At 44.9% G+C, this 26309-nt stretch overlaps 2 protein-coding genes across 3 annotated transcripts in view; one reads left to right on the top strand and one right to left on the bottom strand.

Moving 5' to 3' along the window:
* The window catches only part of LOC108919410 (protein phosphatase 1 regulatory subunit 37), a 29832-nt gene extending 19020 nt beyond the window's left edge, over positions 1 to 10812 (top strand). The window contains exons 11-15 of the mRNA XM_018727371.2: positions 396 to 605; positions 7403 to 7553; positions 7929 to 8020; positions 10076 to 10305; positions 10773 to 10812. Of these exons, the coding sequence (XP_018582887.1) occupies positions 396 to 605; positions 7403 to 7553; positions 7929 to 8020; positions 10076 to 10305; positions 10773 to 10812 (723 nt within the window). The remainder of the gene's footprint in view (positions 1 to 395; positions 606 to 7402; positions 7554 to 7928; positions 8021 to 10075; positions 10306 to 10772) is intronic.
* A 3206-nt stretch (positions 10813 to 14018) lies between these two features.
* On the bottom strand, positions 14019 to 23501 carry ak7b (adenylate kinase 7b). 2 transcript variants are annotated; one of them, XM_018727355.2, is made up of 18 exons: positions 22960 to 23501; positions 20449 to 20637; positions 20140 to 20248; positions 19938 to 20032; positions 19662 to 19772; positions 19178 to 19261; positions 18731 to 18819; positions 18518 to 18608; positions 18345 to 18422; positions 17995 to 18144; positions 17661 to 17789; positions 16991 to 17096; positions 16689 to 16817; positions 16523 to 16588; positions 16155 to 16352; positions 15640 to 15860; positions 14711 to 14869; positions 14019 to 14503 (listed from the first exon to the last, which is right to left on the bottom strand). In XM_018727355.2, the coding sequence occupies exons 1-18, from the start codon at positions 23086 to 23088 to the stop codon at positions 14465 to 14467; spliced, it is 2172 nt and encodes a 723-aa protein (XP_018582871.1). In that variant the 5' UTR covers positions 23089 to 23501; the 3' UTR covers positions 14019 to 14464. The 2 variants fall into 2 exon arrangements, with proteins under 2 accessions (XP_018582871.1, XP_018582872.1); XM_018727356.1 differs by lacking the exon at positions 22960 to 23501 and adding an exon at positions 21987 to 22072.
* Positions 23502 to 26309: the final 2808 nt, after the last annotated feature.

The raw sequence follows: 26309 nt of genomic DNA, 5'->3' as shown, positions 1-26309 counted from the left end.
AAATTGCTATGAAATACTTATTTCTCCAAAACAGGTGTTCACCAGCCAAGGCGAGCTTCAAGGTCACATTCCATCCTGCTGGTTACAGCAGGCTTCAGGGGCCAGGTTCTATTTCTTCAGTGACAGTGGACTTCTGGCGCAAAGTGCTGTCATTCCAGACGCGGCATAGGGCCGTGTCCTGCTATTCAAGCCAAAAGGCTCTTCAAGAGGGAATTCTGCCATTCCGTCCACAATGGCCAAAGTGGACTTTGGGGCAAAGTTCTACTGTTCTAGCCACAGTGAACTTCAGGGCAGAATTCTTTGTTGGTCCCTCCAGCTGGATCCGTGGGTCAGTAAGGACGCTTCACACTTGGGGGACTGCAGCCATCTCTGTCCCTGTTACTGCACCCTGCTAGCCTGGGCGCCATGGAGGGGAGATAATTGGATTTGTTGTCACCTCCAGTAGCTGCCAGGAGCTGGCGTCGGCTGTGGTTAGTGATGAAGACATCACTGTGACAGGGCCCAGAGAACAGATCAGCTGGCATTCTGGCACCACTAATAAAGACTGGGTTTGTGTCCAGGCAGGCAAGGGTTGGCCAGCTGTTCACTGCACCTCTGAGTTTGCTGTGAGCATCACTAGCAGAGCTGAGCCATGAGGAAGGAATGGTCCAGTAACGGGCCATCACTCAATCAGATTCGCTTTTATTTGGTACAACTCATTTTTACAAGGAACTTGTGACATGTTGCTTTTCAGTTGCTGAGTGAATCAAAATGGGGAAATGTAGTTTTTGCTCAGAGGAATAATATATGGGCTCCTGAGAAACTGGATTTGTGCTGTATAGATAGAAGCCACTCGTTACAGTTGTCCAACTACATACAGAAGAACGTTCAACTTAGATGACAGGTAGGAGTTGGCAGCCATGGCCAGATTATCACTTGGACGTAGACAGCCGTATATCAGAGATCAGTACGTATGTGAGATGTATATGTGGTGTGTGATCCAAGCGACGTTTGGTGAGCAGCAGCGTGGAGGGGTGATACCTTTAAATGTGTACAGATTCTGTACTACACCTGTTACACCACAGCAACTGTAGTAGAAATGTCCACATTCTGTTTGGGATCAATATCGGTTCATTACAGCTACGTTCGTACGTACAGCTATTCTGGAATGTGGACTCTACTGCCTTTTTATAACCAGGCAGAAAATATTGTTGAGAAAATAATGTTCTCACCCAACTGTCTTTTCAGGTTTTTTTTCTTATTTCTTTTTATTCTTCTTTCTCCAGTTATATCTCTGAACACCACTGGCTCACTTTCCATAAAAGTTTCATGGCAAGCAGTTGGTGGAATGTTTGAATAGCTTACCTGTTTCCTTACGGACTTTTAAAAAAATGTGGCAAAATATGATGAAAACATGGTAGCAAATGGAACCTGAAAAACTGCAGTTTCAAAATCTACAACTCCTTAGAATTTGAACTGTCAGGCCTTTGTAAGAGGTCCTACAAGAATATACAAAAAGGACAAAATGTTTCTGGGAATCTTTTTGTATCATACATACATATATGTAGTCGTAAGTATTGGATTTTTTGCTTTGTTCCACTGTTTCACATGGCCATACGGTATTGGGCTACAGTGGTCACATAAAAACGGATTCCTCTTGACACTGGATCTACAAATTGAAATATGACTTCAAATTACATTGTTCTTGAGAATCTGATGTATAAATAAAACTCCAAGATTGCTATGTTAAACAATCAGGCAAGCATTTTCTTGTGAATTAACAGTATTTTTGGTACATTTTGCAATTTTTAAATTGGGCCAAGTCTCAACGCTATTTATTTTTACAATGCTGCACAAGCCAAAAAAAATCACACAAGCAAGTGAAATCACATTCAGAGCCTAGATTCAATTTTATGCATATAAATACATGGTTACTACAGCCAAAATGAAAATTGCTTATACATTCAGCCATCTCCAAATCATTCAGATGACTTCTGCTCCTAGACTGTTAGGCTTCCCAGGATTCATCTTCCAATTATTATTTCTTTTTCTTTGCATTTACTGCTTTAAAGTGAATAAGTATCTAATAAGCATAATTGTAACTAAAACGATCTGGCTACCATGGCAGCTATCTTGCATTCTGTTCCTCAATGAATATATCAACACAAATCTTTCATGTGGAAAAAAATAAGACCATTATCAAAATCATGCACCCATTTGAATGAATTTGGCCACTACAAGCCAATGATACATAAAGAATCAGTTGAAATGCCTCTATAACGCCCTTTTAAAATGTCTAATTTTGAAAGAAGTCAAGAGTGTGCAGCAGTACATCAGTGCAACACAATGACACTTGACACTTATTAGAACTATCATCGAAGTGCTTTAATCTATTTGGTTCCCACATTTTAATGACCCTGACATTGCTGCTTGGGGCTATATTTATTACTGTGACGACAGATGACTCAGGGAAGTTCTTCATGGCAGCTCTTTATGAGCAAATTACATGCACTTAGCACAACCCTCCTATCAAACGGAAAGAAACGGAAGGGGAACACGGAACACAGACATTCAGAGAAGGTAACAAAACATCACTAGTTAAACATGCAAAATAAACCACTTGCTTAAATCCCATTGATATAACTATCAACACACTGTCACACTAATGTGGCACATACAAATAACCTTGAAATATCCAGAATATGCATGAACTTCCTCAGCAGTAAATGGTGACGAGAAGCTCTACCTGCCCCGCCACTGCCTTATAACTATTGTTGTTTTGGTATTTATTAAATGCTGAGGCACAGGCGCTTATTTGAAGATGGATCAGGGTATGGTTAGCTATTTTGGTTCTTTGCTTCACAGTAGTGCAGGCTGGGGGAAGAATGATCTGGAGTACTCCAAGTTTCTCAGCCAGAGTTGGTGTTCTCTTTACTTCCCTTTCTTCTATTTTCCTAAAAGCACCTAATGAGCAAAGTGGACCAAAAACATTCCAACTGTAGATAACTTTTTACACAGGCTGAACAGAAATGCCTTTTCTCAGTCGCTCAGATAATGCTCTGCAAAAGACCTCAATTTCGTTAATAACCTGACAGTCATTCGCCATTAGCTAGTAAAGATGCGCAGTTTGGCAGCAACAGAACTTCAGCATTAAGTCTTACACCCCAAGAAGTTAATGGACACCCTGAGAAGCTAATGGGCACCCCAAGGAGCTCATGGAGAGCGTGAGGAGCTCAGGGGAGTCCTTCAGTGCTTACTACCACATCAGGAAGAGCTCGTGGGAATCCAGGCATGGACTCAACTTGCTGTTCCCTCCCATACACTGCAAAGGTCTTTTACATACATAAATATCTCACCAAACAGAGTCATATCAAAAAATCACTGGCTTGCAACAACTTTAGAACATCAGAAACAGAGGTCTTTAGTTCACATATCCAAGTTTGGATTCTGTAGCCAAACCTACATCCGTCTCATATGTGTATCACATACGTGTTCATATTTGTTGACCATCTTGTAAATAAATTGCATTGCCTTTAGAAGTTATGGCCATCATATTGGTTGTATGGCAATTAGGTGAGGAGTGTGTACAGTCGAACAGTATGGCAAGTTGGTGAATCATGGGTGCAGTATAGCAGTCACACGAGGTATTGAACAGGCTGCGCAATCTCAGCATCTTCGCCACTAACCCCAGTCCCCTTGGAAGCGCTCTGGCCTCCACACAGGTGACTCCCTCCATGCCGTCTACACACCTGCCATGACCCCACCTCACCATCAGTCTCCATGACAACCTGCAGCGAGAGGATTACTGTGGTCGACATGTTCTCATGCAGATGGCACTGTGGCACGACAGCAAGTGCTGGGTGGCTCTCTTTACCGGCTCAGTGGGCACATCCCAAAGCAAAGGTGCTCCTCACTGTTTCAACACTGCTTCATCACTCCTTGCATCCGCTGCTTTCCTCTGAGCATGTGCCGTCAGCGATGCAGTCGTGCCAAAGTTGCAGTTCTTCCGACATTCACGTTGTACTTTTTGCGGTGTGCGGAGGCGCTTTGGTTGGTGTACACAAGGTTTCACAGGCGTGATATTACAATTTCCGAACAGTGCGTTTCACTTTAGTGGCACTATGGCTGGTAAATAGTGTATTTCGGTATAGAGCTGCCATGATTAGCATTTAGTGTGTTTTATTTCGGACCCCCAGTACACACGCATAAGTGTATTTCATCGCTGAGCATTTTAGTAGTACGTATAGGTCATCAGAATGATCCCAGTATTTGAAAATGCAAGACACCAACTCAGAATGACTGTCACTCATTCCACCTGTAACAGCGTTGGCCTGTCTGCCCTTGCAACACGCATAACCATTTCTGTGGACACATTAGCTAAAACAAGTGCTTTTAATTACATTGTATATAGTTCCCTGTGGTGTGGCAACCCATAAAGTAGAAGCCAAGACCCTTTCAGTACATTGATATTTAAATGCAAAGCTGTGAAAATCTATTAAATTAGTGCCAAGGCAGCCAAAGGCCCTTGAAGATGCCCAGGAGGTGTCAGTGGTGGGCTGCACACTTGTCTGGTAATGTTTCCAAATCAAGACTCTTCAGCAAGAAAGCCCACTTTAATTATAGGTATGTGTGAGTTTTCACACAGCTGTTAAAGTGACGATACATCTAAATTGATTATAAATTTAAAGATCCATGTTAGAACTAATCAAGCTGATAAGCTTAAACAGCCCCAGTGGCAGACGGGACAGTGGTAACTACATGAGGGTTAAATTGTTATCATTATCAGATTAACACATGCATTTATCAATTGCAAGTTCAGCAGTTTTTTCTTTTTTCTATTCCGATTGCATGTTAAGATATTTTCAGTAATTTATGCTAGTACCCTGTAATGGACTGGCATGTAATCCATGGTGTACCCTACCTAGCCTAGCACATCCTACAGACTCTTACGCACCATGACTATGAAGTAGGACAAGCAGTTGCTGATACTGAGTGACTGAGAGAGTAATTTGTGTTTGCATTGTAACCTTGATTTCCATAAGCAGTTATGATGGATGGATGGATGGATGGATGGATGTTTTATTCAAATTAAAGTAACAACAGGTCTTGATGTAGGACTTACATCAGTTCACAGTTCACTTATACCATTCAGACAATTTGCCAGCGTACAATATTGTTACACCAGCCCGTTATTTACTTTAGTTTTATATCACACAGCCAGTTTCCCAGCTCGTCGCACTGTTATACTGTACAGATTTACTTACTAACTCTCCATACCGACCAACTCACTATCCTGTTCTGTTCACCAGCTCTCTATACTGTTATGAATTATTTCATCCACTCGCCATGCTGTTCTTCTGTGTGCTCCATACACAGGCTCACCTTACTACACTGCCTAGCTCACCTTGCTCTTATGCCTCACAGACATGTAACAGCTGAAAAAAAACCTCTCCATTATGTATCCTAACAGTTCATTATAATACACAAATTTACATACATTTACATTTATTTATTTAGCAGACACTTTTCTCCAACGCAACTTCCAATGAACTCTATGCAGTGTTACCAGCCCACACACCTTATTCACCATGGTGACTTACACTGCTAGATACACTACTTACACTGGGTCACTCATACATACATCAGTGGAGCACACTTTATCTGTCACTCACATACTATGGGGGAACCTGAACAGCATGACTTTGGAGTGTGGGAGGAAACCAGAGTACCCAGAGAACATGCAGACTCCACACAGACTGAACGGGGATCGAACCCACGTCCTCTCGCACCACCCAGGCGCTGTGAGACAGCAGCGAGTAGCTCGTAACACGTCATACTCATAAACAGCGCAGCCTTTTCACCAGCTCTCCACCATTTTAATCTTCATGGTTGACATGATTACAGCTCACCCTTCTGTTATAGATAGTCTTTTTGCCCAGTCATTTTAACACGAAACCATACAGAGAGTTCACCCACTCACTGTAGCGTCACACCGTGCACTTGTCACCAGCTCGTGACACAGGTGTAACACAGGCACTGTTCAGCAGATTACTGCACTTTACCACACTATTTGCCAGCTCGCGGAGCTGTAACGCTGCACAAAAAAATGTTCCGCAGCGCCACGCTCACCCATTCAGAGCAGGAGGCCTACGAGTGCAAGCAACAACATCACCTTTTCTTTCATGAGAAATGTCTTGTAAGTGATACATTCGGAGTAATTACGCCGGCTTTACTTTTTCAAACAACGATGGTGGTACGCACACGTGTGTATATATTTAAGAAATTACAGTGATGGGAGGGGGGAAGCTCAGATACTGTAAAGTTGAAAAGCAGAGTCGATTTTAGATGCAGCCTCATAATATGGCCACGTATGCTGACATATTAAACAAAGCGCACCTTGTGTGTGTTTGTGTGTGTGTGCCTGTGCGTGTGTGTGTGTGCGTATATACACCGAGCGGGTCCGTTTCAGTGCAACAATGGAAACGGAACCCACGAACTTCAGCGGGTCACGTCGCGAACTCATTCCGAGAGCAACAGCGACATCTAGAGGTGAGCGGGAGAAAAGTCTCTGTTCGCCGCACGTCACGCTTCCCGCGGTCTTGCAGTGAAACACTTTCCCGCTGACTGGACGTCGTCACGTAACGTGTTTGTGCAGAAATGAAAGCGTCCCCTTTGTCACGATCTACTTACGTCAAATAATTATATGGAGTCACATCACAGCATACTGAATAAAATAAGACAAAGTCACACCGTACGCTTGGAATAATATAAAATGTAAGGGAATCGTTTACTCTACATGAAGCGCAATTGCTTTGCAGTTTGCTAGATATATGGAAAGAAATTTTAAAAAAAAAGGTAATCTGAACTGAATCCCTAAATGATGAATTTAATAATGCGAATTCATTGATCCACCTAGACAGAATATCGAGCGGAGAAGAGAAAAGGGAAGAAAATCTGGGGCAGGAGAAGAAGGTAGCTGCGCGCTGGCCGGACCCTGCGGTAGCGCTGGCCCAGGGTGCGACCCAGCGCTGGCGTTGCTGTTCTTGGCTCGGGGAGTGAAACGTGCCCTCTGTCATTCATGGGGAGCGAGCCTGTCCAGCTGCCACTCTCTGACAGCTCCGTAATCAATCTCCGTACGAACACGGCTGTGAAGCAGGTTTCCCTCCGCCGGGGGCACAGGGTGTGCGGGCGGGTAGCTAGCGCTGCCAGACAGGAGCTGTTCCCCCACCACCGTTCCAAGGACAAGGGTCGAAGGAGGCCGTGACAAAACGAAGGCCGGGCTACGTCTCGTCGCGCCGCTCAGTCTCATTCATTGCGCCGTCCCGTTCTGATGCGTTCACCTGCTCCGAAAGCTAAGCGAACGCATAGTTACATATCATAATAACTTTTCCGGTTGCTTTCGTTTGTCTTGGATCTTTCGTAGGAGGAGTTCCTGGTTGCAATGCAGAAGAACCTTCTGGGTGTAATATCTGACCGCTGCCGTGACAACGCCGGCGGGAGTGAACGGACACCCTCGCAACCAGGCCACCCACCCAGCAACAGCGATGCTGTTAACCGAGCTCTCTCAGATCCAAGTAATACACCCAACCACATTAACCACATCAGCTCAGCCGCCCCAGAACAAGAACTCCCCCCAGCAATGCTAGGAATGATAGCACAGATATCTCAAAGCCAGGAAGCCCAGCCAGCCATGATAGTGACTTTAGACCAGTAATGTCAGCTGCGCAGACTGCCGGCCTGGAACGTGCAGTCGATGCCATTATGTTACCGTAGTTTTTTCCACTTCCAGTCGTGGCAACCATGGAACTCGCATCGCTTACAAATGCGGACCTTCAGTCTGTAATGAAATGCATCTTCCCGCTGTTTTCAGTCTAATTCAGTCTGAAAAGATTTTTTCACGTTCCATAAAACAAATTTTTTGAGCACGCTTGGGTGTCTCCTCCACCTAGGAATGGTCCTTCTAAAGACATCCCATGGCGTGCGTTCGCGCAACTCTAACAGGGGTGGAGGCTTCGGGGTGAGGTTGGAATTGGAGTCCTTGGTGGGTCTGTGTACAGCTGTCCACCACTAACCACCCCTTATTACTACATTCATTTCATTGAGCATTTTTCAGCTCAGCACGATTTTGTGAATTTTTAATAGCGAATCTTCATGGAATGAGAACATTAGCTCTGAGCCTGAATTTAAAAGAAAGGCGTGTTGTTCTGTTTGGCACATGCAATGTGTGTCCCCACCACAACATTCCTGATGTCCCAGAGAGCAGAATGTATGGTGTGTTACTACACGTGCACATAGTATTTATTTCAGCATTGTTTAAACCGTTTGCTCAGATGTTACTCATTGTCTGCATTGTCTGGTCCATGAAACATTGTTTTCATTGTGTTAAAATAATAAGTGGTAAATAAAAATAAAATTTGGGAAGCACAGTTAATGTGCAGATTGCTATTTTGGCGGCCAGCTCGTTCCTGCACTCACTCAACGGCTTAGAGAACGGATTAGTCAGTGTTTTAACTGAAAAGCAGATATTTCATTTATATCATATTTTACTGTAAAAGCCCCCCACAGCTACAGGGAAAACCACTTAAGCAGCCATCCAGACAACTGCACCTGCCTTGATTAACAGGCATTACCACGTTATTCACTTCTATGCAAACCTTCAGTCGCCGAACCCCTTTCTTTGTCATCCAACAGAAAAACCGCCTGAATTTAACAAGTGACATAAGAGATGCTCGACACGAACCTCTGGGAAACTGCCGCCTGTGTTAAGGCGCTTCCCAATACCCGGACTCATGTGAAGGTCCTTCTGCCAGACATCCTGTCCCCTCTGGGGGGTCCACTCCAGGTACCATTCCCTATTTGACACTCTTTCCTGGCACCCAGTCCCATGTGAGGGTCCTTCCAGGCACCCTGCCCCACGAGAGGGTTCTTCCAAGTATTCTGCAGCCCTGTGAGGTGGTCTTTGCCAGGCCTCGGCAGCTGTGTATCTGTGGATGAGCTCCATCTCCTGTCAGGACGATGCTGCAGATGATCTGTTACGAGGTGCGGAAGCAGCGGGGTGTGTTCCGCCCCTGGCTGAGCCGGCACCCCGCTCCGTCTGTGGCAGGGACAGCTAGCCGAGGTTCGAGTTACGATGCCAAATTCCCCCCGCCTCTCTGAGTTCCATCTCTCTGAGTTACAGTCAGATGGTTGCAAACCATAAGCCTGCTTCTGGTGGTTCCATGTAGTCCCACAGGGCAGCATCCTGCTCTGAGATCCCACCGGCAGAAACCTCACAGCAAAATGAATCGGCGAATACGTGTATTAGGACAAATAGAATCTGATCTCTCAGCACTCATCTATTGCATTCATAATTCTCATTTTATTCAAACTAAAATTGCTTTTTACTTTTTTCAACTCAGCAATTCCCAGCAGACCACAGGGATATATATTTTAGCTGTTCACATTCTTCCTAAGCAACAAAACTTTTCTAAAGCATTGATTCCAGTCACAGGAAATAGCAGAATATCTGAAAATCAAAACTTGGGTTGTGTGGGTTCAAATGTGCAGAAAAGGAAGTCAATACAGTCTAATTCACTGAAAATGAAAAACTGCACAGGAAATGTCATCAAATTGTGGCCGCACTGACAACTCGTACAGTTTGCAGAATAAACTGCCTTCTGGATGATTCCAAATTTGAGCTTATGCTTCCACCTAGTGTTGGAATTTAGACCACTTTGTGGTGCTAATGGAGCTCTGAGGGATTTTGCAAATTGTAAATGACTTCTGCAGGACAGCCCTCTTTATGGCAAGTAGCGTTTATGGAACAGAAACAGGCCTTGGACAGTGACCTTTAAATTAATGACAGAAAACACACAATGACAAGTAACACTGAAGACATGCATACCCACCCCAGGAATTTTACTCAAAACCCAGCTCAAGGTTTCGTACAGGAAATGGTGGTCCACTCAATGAAACACCTTCAGATCTTCAGATCCATCGCAACTACAGTAAGTGGGACCTTCTGGTTCTCTGGCTAGACAATTGCATCATGGACCTCATGTAAATCCTATGTCATCGAATGTTCTTGCACTCCTTAAGTCTGACTTTGATGGTCCAGATTGGCCATCATGTTCTTCAGTTGTCCAGTGAGGAGCTCTTGAACACCAAAGAGAGGAGCCCTGTCTGCACGCTCTTGGTGAGCATGCCTCTGCTCAGCACGTCCTTGGCAAGCTCAAGAACATCCGGCCCCACGATTTCCAAAAAAGGTGGACTAGGATTTCCCCAGAAGGCGGTCCAGCCCAGGCGCCACATGCCTGCTCATTTTATCAAGCACACGTCACAGCTCAGGTGAAGTGACGGAGCTCTCTACGCTGCCCAGGGTTTCCTCAGGAACACACAGTGTTAACTTTCTGTAAAACTCCTCTTTGTCAGTTTCCCTAACTTTAAAAAGGTTTTCATAAAAACTAGTTGTAACCTACAGCACCTGGGCCGTGTCTACGAAAAACGTAGCTTGCTGGTTCTGTACAAGAATTAAAAGTCCATCTTATTATTAAATTAATGAAAAAATGCCTTAAATTATGAAAAACATAGGTGTACAGTTATTCTCCAAAGTCCTCCCTTGTTATGACAAGAACAAATCCCCTGGAGTTCCTCCTCGAGGACCGACACAGTTGTCGAGCGTGAGCGTCTTGCCTTTCACCTCACACCCCTCGCACCAGGCAGCCACAGACAGGTGAAAATCATCAGATTTCTGCCACAACATTAAATTCTCACAAAAAGATGTTTGTACTCCTTGAATATTTTTTTCTTCCCAGTGGCCTCAGACACATCGTGGCCACAGTGCAGATTAAGTGATCCGTGGGCCGCTGGAGACACAGGGAACTTTGTTAAAAACAGCGGAGGATGACAGTAAAGCGTAATCCAAGCAACCACGCCTGTTGCATGAGGTGATGCCCGGATCTGTGGGGCTGGAGCAAAGTCAAAAACGCAAATAAATCTTATGAAATGCTAAATGGGTCGCCTTCATGAGAGATATTAAATTCTCCACCTGTTATTTGGGGCCTATTTGTTGCAGAGTGAGACAAACGCCTCCAACAGGGCAGTGCAGGACCTGACCTCCGGTGGAGCACAGACTCCTAGAGCTCATACATGATCACCTCCCCACATGAGGTCCAACCTTAAATCCATCTTGATTCAAAGGTGTGGTCCCTCAGAAAAAGCTCATGCCCGAGCGGTGGACACCACCCTCGCTCCACCACAACTCACTGCTCCTCCAACTGCGAGGTCCTGCCCATCCCACGGGTGGACTTGCTACAAAACATGCGCTGAATACAGTGGATGCAAGCTGGTTAAACATTGCACTTCTTTTCATGTAATTCTTTAAGCCCCTGACATTTAGAGTTAAAACTTTAAAATGAGCCATTAGTGAATAAAACGAAGGTAATAAATCCAATAAAATTATTAAAACAATAAAACAGTATAAAGTGTCAATTTAATCATTTATGCAGCTACTCATGTGATGTGTGCTGGTTCATATGGCGGAATGTGACAAATGAACTGCATTGTACTGAATCATTTGTCTGCATCCAAACCTCTCCTTTTGTTGACCTAATGCACTCTCTGTATTGCTCCTTGAGATGCACGTCGCTTTGAAGAAAGCCATCTCATAAATGAATAAGTATAAATGTTAATGTAATCACTTAAATTATTTGTTTGCTATTTCATCCCCCTTCCAGTTAACAGCATCTCCAACACCTCACACAGTCCATCTTCCATGAGACACATGCTGTCACTGGGACTTAAACAACCTCCTTAATGAAGGGAGTCCTTGCTTGGGGACGCCACGTAGAGTCCAGAGTTTCCAGCCTGCCCAGGAAGAGCGTCACTCTCCAACAAATTCTGGACTGTTTTTCCCTTCTTTCCCTTCTTTGGTTTATTTGAATCCTCTTTCTCTTGAAAATCGGTCATGGCAGGAGAGGGACTCCTTGTTCCATTATCCACGGTGCCACAGACAATGCAACGGTGAGAGCCTACACAGTCCCTGGCAAAGTGGCTAATCTCCAGGCAATTACGGCATTTCATTGTCCTGAATTCTATTCCAGTGAACCCCTCACTCTGGCTGCTATAGGTACAAGAGGTACAGTACACCCTTTTGCTGTCAGTGTTGACAGATGCCAGGTGATGATGACGTCCATTGGGGGCTATAGGGTCCGAACACAGACAGGCCTGGAATTGTCTCTCTCTCTTCCAAACTACCAACTCATCTTGCACATTGCTATGGCCCAGCAGGAGGCCAACGTGCAACTGACAGAACACTTGGATGGAACAAAGGCATGAAGACACAGATGGTAAGGATCCTTCTATCTGTCCACCAAAGTTGTTCAGCTTTGTACTGCCTCAGTTGCCTGTCCTTTGAAGCTTTGCAGGTTTCCACGCAAACAATGTGTCCCAAGTCCAGGCCAATACCTGGAATCGAGATAATTTCTCTGATTGATGTGATATAGTTGGGAAAATCATTGCTGCCTCTAAGGTCTTCCATCAAAAGCTGGAGATGTTTCACATCTTCAGCCCTGAAAATCCGTGGGTGGGGCTACAGGTCAGTCCCCAGCCAGTCTAGAGGTGAAGAAGCCCTATCACCATATGCTCCTGTAGCAGTTCCCACAGAGCTGGCTGGAACACAAGAACTGAAGGCCTTATCCAAGTCAACAGGGCTTATATGGACCAGGTCTGCAAATTCCCATAACATATAGGGTATCATTACCAGTGTGCAAAGCTCCACTGTTCCACTGCCAGAAAGGAATGTGCCCCTACTCAGTCTGAGGCTCTAAAATTATCCTAGCATCATTTCCGGCACCCTGGCTTTTGTTTTTTAAGATGGAAAGAACCACCCTTGTCTGCCAGTCCAGTTGTGCTGTATCAGCCATCCAGGCAATACCGAAGAAACACATTAGTCAAGGAACCACAACCACATCCAGTGCTTTCAGTATTTCTGAATAAATTTCATGCACTCTCGCGGTGCTGCCACAACGGAATTGTCTCACTGCTGCAGTAACCTCAGCATGAGATGAACCCTGATTCTTCAGTGACTTGTGCCACTGCCTCCTCCAAGAAGTGCCTGCCATCTGGGTTCAGAAGCTCCTTAAAGTGCTCCTTTCACAGCTAATTGAGGTCAAGGCAGACCTGCCCTTGCTGAGGACAGAGCAGGAAAGATTCTACTTTCCTTTTAGGGTTATCCAAAAGACATGTTTCATAGTCTCACCAAGCCCTTTCCACATGATAGCTTTTGCCTCTGAAACTGGCGCCACCATGGGTTCTGTAGCCTGTTCGCACTTCTGTAACATCTGGAGTTGTTAGGCCAGTTTCTTTAACCTTTCTTTCTTTACAGTTGTTTACCTGCAGGTTCTGGCTCTACCACAATGACAGCACCAAAAGCCTTACAAGCACTGCTCCATGCAGCACCCTTCATAACAGCAGTCTTCAACAAGGTCTTTTAGAAATCCATATCAACAATTTCCTAGCAATGAATGAGAAGTCTTTGCAGAAGTGCAAGTAATTCTCATCACTCCCTTGGGCCTCCTGGGTCTACATGGTGATCTCCTCAGAATCCAGCTAACCAACGGAGGATTACTGACAGCTCCCCATCCCTATTCACCCGACAGTCTGAAACACATGGCCTCATGTTAGATGACACAATTGGAGTCAAATATCAACCTTTAAGGTACTCTTGCATAAGTAATCCTTTGGGCTGTATTTACATACAATTTAATTTTTTCTTCTGTAATTGTTTTAGGAGAGAAACCTAGTAAAACAGCACCATCCTCAAAACTCGCACTGCACTTGTATAAGAAATTCAGTACAGCTTCCCGTTTGACTGAACAACCAGAAACCTTACAAGAATTTAAACACTAGGCTTTTAATTCCGGTCCCACAGGATAAGTTTCTAGACCCCAGTAACACCAGCTGGATATGATCCTTAACCTCTATGCGGCTGGGAAGAAAAACAAGTCAGAATTTTCACATGATTTTATTTCATTTGAACCTTTACTAATTATATGGTTGTATTATACGGTTTTATAAATTTTATTTATTAAACATATAAGGACACCTGGTCTTCGCTGTGATACAGTCTATGTAGACTGTACATGTTCTCTCTGTGTTAACATGGGTTTCTTTTGCCTTTTCCCGTTTCCTCCCAGAGTCCAAAGACGAATTGGTGACACACACTCCCTTGCTGTGTGTATGTATGAGTGTGTGTGATTTCCCTGCAACTGAGCATCCAGCATGTATCCTGCTTCATCCTCTGTACTCCCAGGATAGTCTCCAGCCCTGCCCTGGACAGGTGGAATTTGGTGATAGATGAGTCGATATAAGGACACTTTGTGAGTTCACCTGTCTACCTTCGAGAATGTCCTTAAGTCACAATTAAATAGAAATGGATATCAACTAGGGAACTAAAATGCTAATATGCCGTACGTATAAAGCTATGAAAGTTCAAGAAAACGGCACTTCAGTCAATTTCAGGACGGTTCCTGAAGAGATATTCTGCCTGAAACAAAACATAAGAGAACATTTACATCACTTCTCCAGTAAGACCATTATTTTATCATTTCTGCTGTTTTCATTTTGTCTGTTTTGTATATCATTTATTTCCCCCCTTTCCGCTTCATGTAGGTTCTGCATGATCATTATTATATTTGCAATGCTTTCCAGCTTTCTCTTCAGATGATGCTTTAAGGGGAGGGGATTAATGTACCAGAAAGTCCACTGGATCATCAGGTTTGAGCCTGCAGCACTGGATGAGCCCCTGGGTCAGAGTTGGCATCACATTCTTCATCAGGTAGTTTCGCAGAGGGACGGACTGGGCCTCTAAAAGTTCCTCCTCCTGCTGCCTCACTTCTGCCAGGCGATTGCTCTGGGGACACAGCAAGAACTCATTGTCAAGTATAAAACATACACCTTTCCAGTCAATCACATTCATAAAATCAATAATATGTGATTGACGTGAAAGAATCACTCGTGTCCGCTGTCAGTGATGTAAATTAACGCATGTGAAATGTGCATGTGGTAAACTGGGTGCACGTAAATGATCAAGCTAAAAGCTCACACAAAACAGAGAATTCAGCCAATCCAACTAACCTAATACTGTGAGCTGTTGCACAAGCTGACAATGAGCAGGACAAGTTTGACAGTTTTTGTCAGTTCAAAGGAACCCTTAAAAGAGTAATGTAGGGTCATGCAGAAAGGATGACACAAATGAACACTACATGCAAAACCCACTTCCAGCTATATAATCCATTATTGACGTTGCATACAGTACATTTTTATCAAAATAAACTTACTTTATTACTGCGTTTCTATTTATATGTACTTTCATTAGTTGCGTGCCTGCGCTGGAAGCTCTTCTCTCTGTTGTCGATCTTATCTGCTCTGAATTGTTTATTATTTTTGAAAAACGTGTCTGAATTTAAATACAACTTTTTATACTGTAACGGTGTATTTACTGAACAGACTAAGGGTAAATACCTTGCTGAAGAGTACTAAAGCAATAGTGGGGAGTTGGGTTTGAACCGGCAACCTTCAAGCCCACATCTCTATGGGTTACCTTACTTGTTGCATTTCAAAAGCAAAAGCATGGAAATCGGACCCATGCGAAGCAGACCAACATCCACTCCCGACCCTCACCCACTCCTCCCAGCGGGCAGCTCTGTCAGCCGCCTCTTCAGCCTCCTTGCGTTCAGCTTCAGCTTTCTCAGCCTCCATCTGCCTGAGCCGCTCGGCTGCTGCCCTCTGCTCCTGCAGCTCCTGCTCCTCCTTGGTGGGTCCATAGTTCCTAGGCTTTCCCAGAATCTTGCAGACCTTCTCCATCACAACGAGGTACTCTATGTCATCATCGCTGGCAATTTCTGAAGACACCGTGAAACATCCTCCTGAGAACTCACTGACTGGCTACATCCGTGCAGGAGGAGCAGTTGGAACAGGTTAAATACACTAATGATAACGTTTCGGGAAACAGTACTCTAGTATACAGAATGACAGTGTCCAGTTCTGGTCTTAGTTCTGCAGTCATGGGCTCCTCGGTTTACCATAAAATGCTATGAATTAAACTATTCTCAAACAAAAATGGATAAGATCAGCTAGTGTGAGCAGTCCAAGTGCTCCTGCTTCCTCACATATTGTTCACATTATTACCACTCTACCAGTTTGCTCAGGGTGAATCTCCAGCTCATCAAAATAGTTGAGCACTGTTTCATCCTCGGTGTTGACGTCTCTGTAAGCGGTCAGGTGCCGGAGAAAGGGCTCCTGAGCAAGATGTGTCCCCTGGACCACACTCTCGGGAAGATTCATTACACGGTTGATCAGAAAGGCATCGCTGGCTTCCAGGGAGAAGACAAACTCTACAGCACAAGGCACAACACTGTTTACACAGAGCAACAAATCAAGGAGGTCTTCACAAGTGTTTTCTATCACTGTGAGAAGAACCTAATAACATCCACACGACATGCACCACCAGTCAGAAGGCAGGAAGACTGAAGCTCTTCTGCCTGTTTACCCATTTCTGACAAACCTGGGATCATTTTTTTGTTGAAAGTGGGAATTTTGGAGTTTGTTTCCTCGGCCTCGTCTTCATTGGCTGAATATGAAATAAGCAGAATATTGGCATTTGCAAACCAAAAGGAATTAAAGCAATTTAAGTGATTTTAGAGTGATATAAATTTATGAAAATGGTTTACCAGCAAATAGCTCCTTGGCCTGTTCATAAGTCTTAGGAAAGCCGTCTAAAACAAACCCTTGGTTTTTGCACGGCTGAGATTGCAGCTTGTCTGCCATTATTTGGATAACAAACTGGTCATCCAGACGACCTAAGAACACAGCAATGAGCCTTGCATAGAAATTTGGAACATGAAATATGCACAAATAAATGTCACCAAGGAATTCCTGCCAGAGTCTCCAAACTCATATTCGTTTTTTTTCCTTATTAACCCCGTAACAAGACTAATGGTTGAGTTCTGTGCTGAACACCGCTGCTCCGAACCTGCATTCTGCTCCATGTTCTCCTTCAGTGTCGCCAGGAACTCTTGCGCTTCATTTGCAGACTCATCACTCTCACTCTCTACATCTTCCATTCCAATGTGGTTCTCCTGAAATTAACCCAGCAGTTAGGTGTCTGCTCTTGAAAATATTCTAAAGGAAGCATCAGCATGAGAGGCCTGGAAAGTACTAGTCCAGTTCAGTTTCAATAAGCGCTTTATCCTGAGCACGTTTGCAGTGATTCAGAGCCTAACGCCTAACCATTGGGTGTAAGGCTGAAGGGGGATACACCCTGGAGAGGACGCCGGTCCTTCGCAGGGTATAAAAAAATAGTACTTTAAAAAAATGCTAGCATTGCTTTACATCAGGGGGGTGCGGTGGTGCAGCGGGTTTGGCCAGATCCTGCTCTCTGACAGGTTGGGGGTTCAAGTCCTGCTTGGGGTGCCTTGTGATGGACTGGCATCCCACCCAGGGTGTGTCCCCTCCCCCTCCAGCCCTGCACCCCGTGTTGCCGGGTTAGGCTCCGGTTCGCCTCGCGACACGCGGTTTCAGTTAGCGTATGCGTGTGCGCTTTACATCACACAATTTAAACTTATCTCTGTATATCTCCTAAACATGCACGCTGTGAAGCCAGCTATTCTCAGTGTGTGTGCATGCATTACAGATGAACTGACCAGCTGTGCAATACTCTCGGTGATGGTGTCTTTGAGCTTGATATGATGAAGTTTGTATTGCTTGCAGATCTTCTCTGCCACAGTGCTTTTCCCTACAGCCGGAGGCCCAAAGACACAAACGCGAAGAGGCTGGAAGAGAAATTAGTCACTAATGAGATCTGTGCTTATTCTTAACTGCTCAAACAAAATCGTTTGAATGAAGAGACATCTTTGCAGGGCTAACGTTCTGTGATCAAATGAATCAATTCAAACACGGTCGTTTCTTGAAATGTTCTGCTTCCAAGGCTAATTGATTGTCGCAATTGTAGTTTTTGTTGCTGGTTCATGCATTTACCAGTAGTCCTCTTGTGCGCCTGTATTCCTCCACAATGAGGTCAATGTTTTCAACAATTCCAGTTTCTGACACCCAGTTCAGATTAAAATTCTCCTTCAGAAAGATAGCCTCTATCCTTAGGTTCATAAACAAGGAATCAATGTCATTTTGCTGAAAAAAGAAAATAGGAAACATTTTCAGCGTTCTAGTTCTGCTTCTTCGTCCTATTTTAAAATCACATCATTTGACTGACGATTAAATCAGTCAATCAGTTGTGTTCAGATTAACAGGCAGCAACTCAAAAATCAAAGTAAAATCATCCCACGGATGTTTATCCTGTGTTAAACCACATATTCCACAACACTGCACACCGTGAAATTCTGCGTGAGGAAAATATCTTCTTTCGGAACGTTCTGGATTTTCCCTGGTCCAACCGCTGAACTTATGGCCTGCGGACAAGAAGTGCATAATCGATCAGTTATCATAGAGCATCGCTTTCAGCGGTAACCACCCTCTCAAACTTCGAGGTATTGCAGGACCGCACCTTCACAATATCTTCGAAAGAATTCTTGGAATCATCCACACCAACTAAGTAATGTATCTTTGGCTGGTGGTCAATGACATTTTGGAGAAGACTGCAAAGGAGGAGGGACAACAAACGCAAAGCTTTGCTCATTACAGTGGTTTCACGTTACAACACAACACATGCGGTACTTCTGCCTTTGTGTGGCATTTCTTTAAATATGTTACGACCAACCCTGCCAAGTCATTCACATGAATTGTGGGAAGGATGTTGTTTCCTGGTCCAAACACAGGGATCCTGGAAACTTCTCCCAGCCAAGACATCTGCAAAAAAAACAGGAACTGAATGTACTAAAAAATACCAGTGAGGATACAAAATACTATAATGATCACACAGAACCTATTATCAAAGTAAGTAATAATCACAAAATACAGATGACTTTGGGTGATTAACCCTTCCTGCACATACATACAATAACTATGTTTCCATGTTTGCTATAAGCTATTAATAAGAGTTTGATCTTAAAATTACAGTCTGAATGCTCTATCGGAAAAAATTGCACCTGTAATTACAGTCTTAGTGATTATGTTCAGAACCACGTATTTTGTATTCAGGCACTAGTGACATTTTCACTGTAACCCCCCTCAGCCCCACCGAACATGTATTCGGACTTTGCCGTACCTTAAAAAAGAAATGAAATAAGTTTTCCCCCATTCCATACTGAAGTCCTGAAGCCACAACGTAGGTAGAAAGCTTAGACTTGTTCTGAAAGGTAACACAAAGCGTGCTGAAGGACAATCCCATTCCAGTTCCTAGCACGGCTCATCTCACCTCCACGCCGTCAAAGATCACAACCCTTCGTCCCTGTGCTGCTGGAGCGGAAAGAAGGCCATCTAAGGACATCATACATCTATGTACTGTGTTAACTTGAAAAACGTGGTATAAAACTGCAGGAACCAGCAGAGAGAACAAATGCAGAGAACTCCCAGTGCCTTAAAAGTGCAACACATGAGTGCAAAGGACAGGATCCCCAACTCTTCTCAGAAACACCAACTGCAGCAGCAGCAGAGGGACACGACTAAGAAGAAATACAAAATAAGGGTATTAAGCACCAGCTTAGTCAGTGAAGTAGATTTTACATTGACTCTAATCAGAGCCTCATTACCGTTTTGCCCATTTTGATCACGAGTTTCTCCACAGAAATATGATCTTTGAAGTTGGGATGGGGTCGTCTCTTCCGATAGTCCTCTTCTGTGAAGGGGACGTCGGGGTCGTCCTGAAGAAGTCATACGGTGAGTCTGACTGATGCCGAATCAGCTCAGCATCTCACTTTAATATGGTTCTCAAGTCAACAGTTTCAGCACCTAGTAGGAGTAATGCGTACTTCGTTCTTCACTTCGAAGGAGTCAAGATCAACACGGAGACGCAGACAATAACTTACTGGGTCGAGTGACTTGCTCAAGGCCCAGGTCAGCAAAGTAGATACCAAAATGAACATCTTTGGATGATCAAAATTGTCCAATTCGGCATGAAGGGCTGAATAATAACGCACAATGCACAAATCATTAGCAAGGCATACCGACTGCCTGAAAACAACAAAATATAGTATTGAAAAAGATGACGTAAACGTTGCCGGGCAATACCTGAAACGGCCCAGGAGGCTTCATCTATCTGATCAGCATCCTCAGAAATATTGTAAATAATGACATCACATTTCATAAGGTGTGGCAGAAGTTGTTCTTGGGTCACTGCCTGCAAAGTAATAAGATTCGTGGCACAGCAATACTTAGATTTACTTAATTTCTCTTAATATACTGCGTAAGTACTTACAAAGTTTGCTTTCATTGACTTTATTATTGCCTGCTTTAATACCCTGGTCAATCACAGAAGAATGAAAATAGCAGGACTAAGGTAACTAAAAGTATACTGTAGACCTGAGTCCATTTACTCACTAGATATTCTTCCAGTGCAAATGTTGCCTTCTTATCTTTCTTCTTGTCTTCATTCAGAAGAGTTCCAACTATTTCAAAAGTTCCATCTTTGACGTTGCCCAGAGCGTCAGGAGAGCTCCTTTCGTCCTCCGACGCCTCGGCCTCTCCAGCTTCCTCCAGGGACTCTCCAGCCACACAGTTGGACAAAAACTAGTGTGAGAGACAACGAGCTACCTGTCACCGCACTGCCGAAGCCTCAGTGGAACCACAAAGGAGAGGGACGTTTTCTTGGTTGGAGGTGTCAGTGTATTTTCATGGGGATGAGTTTTCCTTCTCTGGCATGGGCTGAGCCTTCGAGTGTCTACATGTGTTCTTATTGTTTTAAGAAATATATTGTATATAGTCCAGTTACAAAAGCCTGGAATCTGAAACCTTCTTCACTCTTTAACAAAGTACAATTACACATTAATAAAGACAGCATTGTGCAAAGATGCTGGTTCCACATCTGATGATATATAATGCTGCCACAAGATAAAGCATTGAAAAATGCAATGCGATGTCTACAACGCTTGTCCCGAGCGGGGTTGCAGCGAGCCGGGGCCTTAAGTGGCAACACGGGGCACGGGGCCGAGGGAGGGAGGGGACACACCCCGGATGGGATGCCAGTCCCCCGCAAGCCACCCCAAGTGGGGCTCAAACCCCAGATCCACCACATAGCAGGAACAGGTCAAAGCCACCGCGCCACCACACCCCTGCTGAAAAATGATATATAGATATACTATACGCTCACAGCAGACTGGTGTTGAAGCAACATGCGTTCTGTGTTCTTTCGGTGTCCTGACACATACCTACGACTGCAGTGAACTTGAGTGCACGGTGTAACTCTAGTGTAAACGGAGCTCCTTCAGGCTCCCTCGATGGGCCCATGTATTTCCTGAACATCTTCGCCCAATAGGACACACAGTGAACACACTCCTGTGATCTAACTACAGCCATTCACAGCAGAGCAAAGTCGCACACTCTCACACCAGGGGCAATTTAGTCTGAAAGCACATGACTTGGGGAAGAAACCCACGCGAATACGAAGAGGGCATAGGGACTGTATACAGGCTGAGTAGGATTCGAACCCACAGCAGGGGCGCGGTGGCACCAGCGCTACCCGCTGCTCCCCCGCGCCACCCGCGTCTAACTGACGGACTTCTCATGTCGCAACGCAGTTCAGCATCTCGGTAAGGCACGCGTGTGAAATATGGTTTTTAAAAGATTATATAAGGGCACTGTAAACGTGCATGAAGCATCATGAATTCATGAGTAAGGCTGTCGATCAACCTTGAATTAAACCGCGGAGAACAAAGATATGAGTCGACTTTCATCCCGGCATCCAGTAATACAATGTAAAGCACGTGAAGATACCACAAAAAATAATTCCTTGGTGACAGTACCGTACTTTTACTCGTAACAATTTATCAGTAACAATTACCAGGCTCTATGCTTTAAAATATTAATAATTGCTGTTAAAATCGGGACACAAAGGGTAACAGCACACCGCAGTGTCTTACCTTCCCAATCCATTTTGAGGAATATAAATCGATGTGGTTTAAGAAAACACGTTTAGCACCACGATCGCCCATGTGTTTCTCTTCGGACGCCACTCTTCGCAATTCTGTTGCGCTTCCGTTGCTAGGCAACCGCAGGTGTTGTCGCTATTCCGGGTTTCTCCGTTCGCGCTCAGTTTCTAGACCGTATCAAAGTATTTAAATGTGGACTATATTATTGTAAAAGTGAGGAGTGAAGCAGACCGGTGAAGAGTGCCAGCCCGTATTACTTCCTTGCCCATTGATTGTCAGAGATGTTCGCAAATAAACCACGTGTAACAGAAGGGTCGTTATGACCACTAGAGGGCGGTACAAACCAGAGTAAGGAAATTGACTAAATCCTGGTCTGAGACATATATATATTTAGAAAAATACCCAGCTTCAGTCTCAGACAGTGGCCATAGAACATAATCTATTCTATCAATGAAACAAAGAAGTGAACAAAATATGTGTGTTAAGGTGAGGTAACTTGTAAATTACTATTGGGAAAAGATTAGGGGGGCGTGGCGCAGCGGGTTCAGCTGGTGCCAGCTGTATGGTAGGCCTGGGGTTCGAGCCCTGCTACCCCAAGTGCACCCCGGTGCCTTGTGATGGATCGACGTCCCCTCCTGGGTGTGTCCCCTCTCCCTTCGGCTTGTGTTGCCGGGCGAGGCTCTGGCTTGCCGCGACTCCGCTCGGGACAAGCGGTTGTTGACAATGGATTGATGGAAAAGATTGACTGCAGCAACCATGTATGAATTTGTATGAAGCCACAGCTGGATGTCCTCTGAACCTCCAGGAGGGCAAACTACTCCTAGTACCAGTCCAGATCAAAACTGAATTTGACTGGTATGTGAAAGGAATCATGTGAATTGCACAATCGAAAGAGACTCAGAAGGGAAAATCAATTAATCTGCATGATTTAATGATAATATAGCTGTTAAAAGTCCTGCCTCACCACGGTCTCGGTGTGGAGTACAGCAGGCAGAGAGGCAATAAGGGAAGCTGAGCTCAGTGGGGTTGGGAGACTCTGTACTGAGGTGAAGGTCAGTTGCGGTGCAGAGACTCCGAGGAGGGTAAGGGTCATTGGGATGGGCGGTTCTACAGAGATGTGGAGCTCACTGGGAGGTACTTCCTACTGACAGATGGGTGTGGTGTGAAGTGGAGGTCCAGCGCAGACATGGAGGTCAGCTGGGGAAAGTTTCTTAGAGATGAGGTCAGAGATGGGAGAAAGCTCCCAGGACAGGTGAGAAGGTCATTACGGAAGGGAGGCTCTGCAAAGGAGGGGTTGTCATTTGGGTGGCGAGGTTCCGAGTAGATGTGAAGATCAGCGGGATGAAAAGGCTGTGCGTGGAAGCGGGGTCAATGGGGAGTGGCCACTCTGGACAGAGGTGGAGGTTCAGAGGGCCTGCACTCCGGCCAGCCGTTTGTACCTGAATTTGAACATTGCAGAGCCTTTCTCACATCACACTGATTTGCATTTCCACATCTGCACCAGGGGCGGCACCATTCTCTCACGAACAGCCATGGCACACCTGCATATACAGAATCGTAAAGTGGCAGTGTTCGCCCAGGGATTAGGGTTAGGTAAAATATGACATTTTATTTGGCCTGTACATTTTGCAGTATGACATTTTGGTCAGATACTAGCATTCCATGTTTCAGTATCAGTAAAATTTTCAAAACAGCCTTTAATCAGATTTGTGACTGAAAGAAAAAAAGTCTGGTAAAATGCCATCCTTGCACGGTATGGGTTTATTTACAGTTTTTATCCTCAGCACGTTTATGTAATGCATGACTTCCAAGTGGGGTGCTGCTGTAAATAAAGTACCGAAGCTATAAATTGCCTGAAAGGCTGAAGACACATTGTACAAACCAGTCTGCAAAAAAAAAAAAAAAAAAAAAGGTTTTCTTCCATTTATTTACAAGCCAAAATAGTAGCCAAGATGGTACAATGGTTTAAAAAAAAAGTGTTATTAAAGAGTGCATTAAGCACAATGATTTACGCTTATTTTACAGCGCTCCTCTTATTGCTCAATACCTGCTGTTGCTCCATTTCAAGTCCTTTTCACTCATGACCTTGACTACTGTTTCCATAACAACTGTCTCAGCTCTGCTGGGCATGCCATGTAAATGTGTTTTAGAGAAACCATGATTGGAATAGAAATATTTTGTGTTCACTATAAAGCTGGCAGTCACTGCGAACGCAGACGGGCTGCTAGTGGTGTCTGACTCCTACACCGAATTAAATAGATGGTAGGACTGTATTGCAAATTAAGGCGTAGAGAAGCCATTTGACACCCGGAATTATTCATTACTATTCCATTTATTACTATTTGCATCTTAACACCTACTTGGAGAAAAGGGGAGTGTTTATCAGAGGTTTCCACGGATGAATACGGTGTTGTGTACTGCTTTAATATCTCAGACAATGACTATGGTCACACTGCCGTGATTTGTTTCGCAGGAGAGCTGGAATGCAGAAGAAGAAAGTACAACTATTTGCAAATAAATATAGGGACAACGACGATGCTGATGATACAATGAGGACGCGTGAGAAGAACATCTGGAAGAAAAGCTTGCTGGTACTGCAGCTAATATTTGTTACGGCCCAATCAGTTTCGTGCACAGTCTGTTATCGCGCAGCTCTTGACAGAACGTGTCGGGGTCTGCGGTGCTGAAAATGACCTCTAAAACAGCTCCGTTTGGAGAACGCGCCAAAAAAAAAGTGTCCCAGATTGTAAACTTGCGTGTTTGCGAAGGAAGGGTATCCCTGCATAATTTCATTATCGTACCCTGCGAAGCACACGCGTATAAAACGTAAATGTAACGGAAGAGCACGTGCTGCATCTACGCGTCAATCCATAGGAGAAAGCGATAGGCATAAAGTTTATGATAAACCAAGCGGGTCGAAATCCCCTTCCTCCCCAATGCGCCATATTCACTCAGTGAGTCATGACTCATGTTTCGCTTCCCAGCCTCTGACTGCACGCCCCCGAACATTTACAGTCTCCCGTCGCTCTCGCTCCCTTTCTATAATCCCTGACATTTTCTTACGAGTTAAAATTTAATCCCGAAGTCTTCAGTTGCTTAATTCAATAGCTCTAACGCAGTAAGAAACAATCCCGAAGATAGTCAGTCCTCGATTCCTCTTCGGCACAGTGTTCCGCGGCGCCACCCCACCCGCCCCCTTCCTAACACCCCCAGGATACAGTCTCAGTCACCTTGAGCCGGTGACGCACACTCATTTTCCCAGCAGCCTTGATCAGAAACCATAAATCATTTTGATGTGCCTCTGCAATTTAATAACCTTCGGTGTAGTGTAAAGGCTCACAGGCTCAGCCCGGCAGGGAGCCACAGAATCGCAACACGCGTACGCGCATACGTGCACACGATGATGCCCGCACACGCACGCACGTGTGCGAAAGCAGGCGAGCGCGCGCGCGGGATACACGCTCTCTCTCACGGGGACACTCTCTCCCGGGCTGTCCGCGTGGAGAACGCGGGAAATACACGGAGGCCGTGAGAAATTTCTCCCTGTGACAGAAAGGAGACGCATTAAGAGGACAGCTTCAACGCGGGCCCCGTTGAGTCCGCGGTGAACTATATTTGTTTCGTAACAGGGACTGCGCTGGCTTACAGCGGCCAGAGCGCACGGTGACAACGTAATAAATTAGACTCCGGGAATGCAGATGAGCCTTCCTGCCCCAAAGGGAGCCGAAATGCACCTCGCTGAATGGAAACGTACAACAGTTGAACAGATCTCGCGCAGCAGCCGCCTGCAGGATTCCATCCCTGGTATCATTTTCCCACATAATGCCCGATTCCTTTGCATTCGTCTGTTGAAGACGGAAAATATGATCCCGCCGGCCCCCAAGTTCTCCGTGTTGCCGCGCTGTCCTAGACACGAACGCATCCCATCTTGCGAAATTGTCATTCGCTCCTCGTCCGGCAGATGCTCCGAGACAGCCGAGCCTTGTTGCTATTCAGCACCACGCGGCTGCGCTTGCTGGGTGGATGACATCATCGCCGACTGCAGTGCTGCCGCAGTCGGAGACCTCAGGGACACGGAAAACAGGCAGACCATTCATTTCACCGCTGATAATGTCCACTGCTGGCTGGGACATGGCATAGACAGAGAGGAAGCATTTCTTCCGCCGTTCCCTTCTCCATTTTTTCTCAGGCGCTTGCTTCACATCACATCACATGCCTGCATTTCTGCGAAAAACCGCATGCGGGCAAATTTGTTCATGGAAGTAATGAATAATCAATTATACACCCACCATAAGACAAGAGCAACGTGTAAGA

The sequence above is a fragment of the Scleropages formosus genome, chromosome 15 (genome assembly GCF_900964775.1).
Source record: "Scleropages formosus chromosome 15, fSclFor1.1, whole genome shotgun sequence".
NCBI classification, from domain to species: domain Eukaryota; kingdom Metazoa; phylum Chordata; class Actinopteri; order Osteoglossiformes; family Osteoglossidae; genus Scleropages; species Scleropages formosus.
Note: the sequence above shows the minus strand (reverse complement) of the source record. Positions and strands in the feature narration are given on the sequence as shown.

Bases quoted from the DNA above. Each gene is read 5' to 3' on its own strand.
- ak7b (XM_018727355.2), bottom strand. From the start codon at position 23,088: ATGACCCTTACCCTCCTCGGAGTCTCTGCACCGCAACTGACCTTCACC. The intron at 18,820-19,177 runs GTACGGCAAAGT...TTTTTTTTGCAG, and splicing joins TATTTCATTTCTTTTTTAAG to ATGTCTTGGCTGGGAGAAGT. The intron at 18,423-18,517 runs GTGCGGTCCTGC...TCTTGTCCGCAG, and splicing joins CTTTCGAAGATATTGTGAAG to GCCATAAGTTCAGCGGTTGG.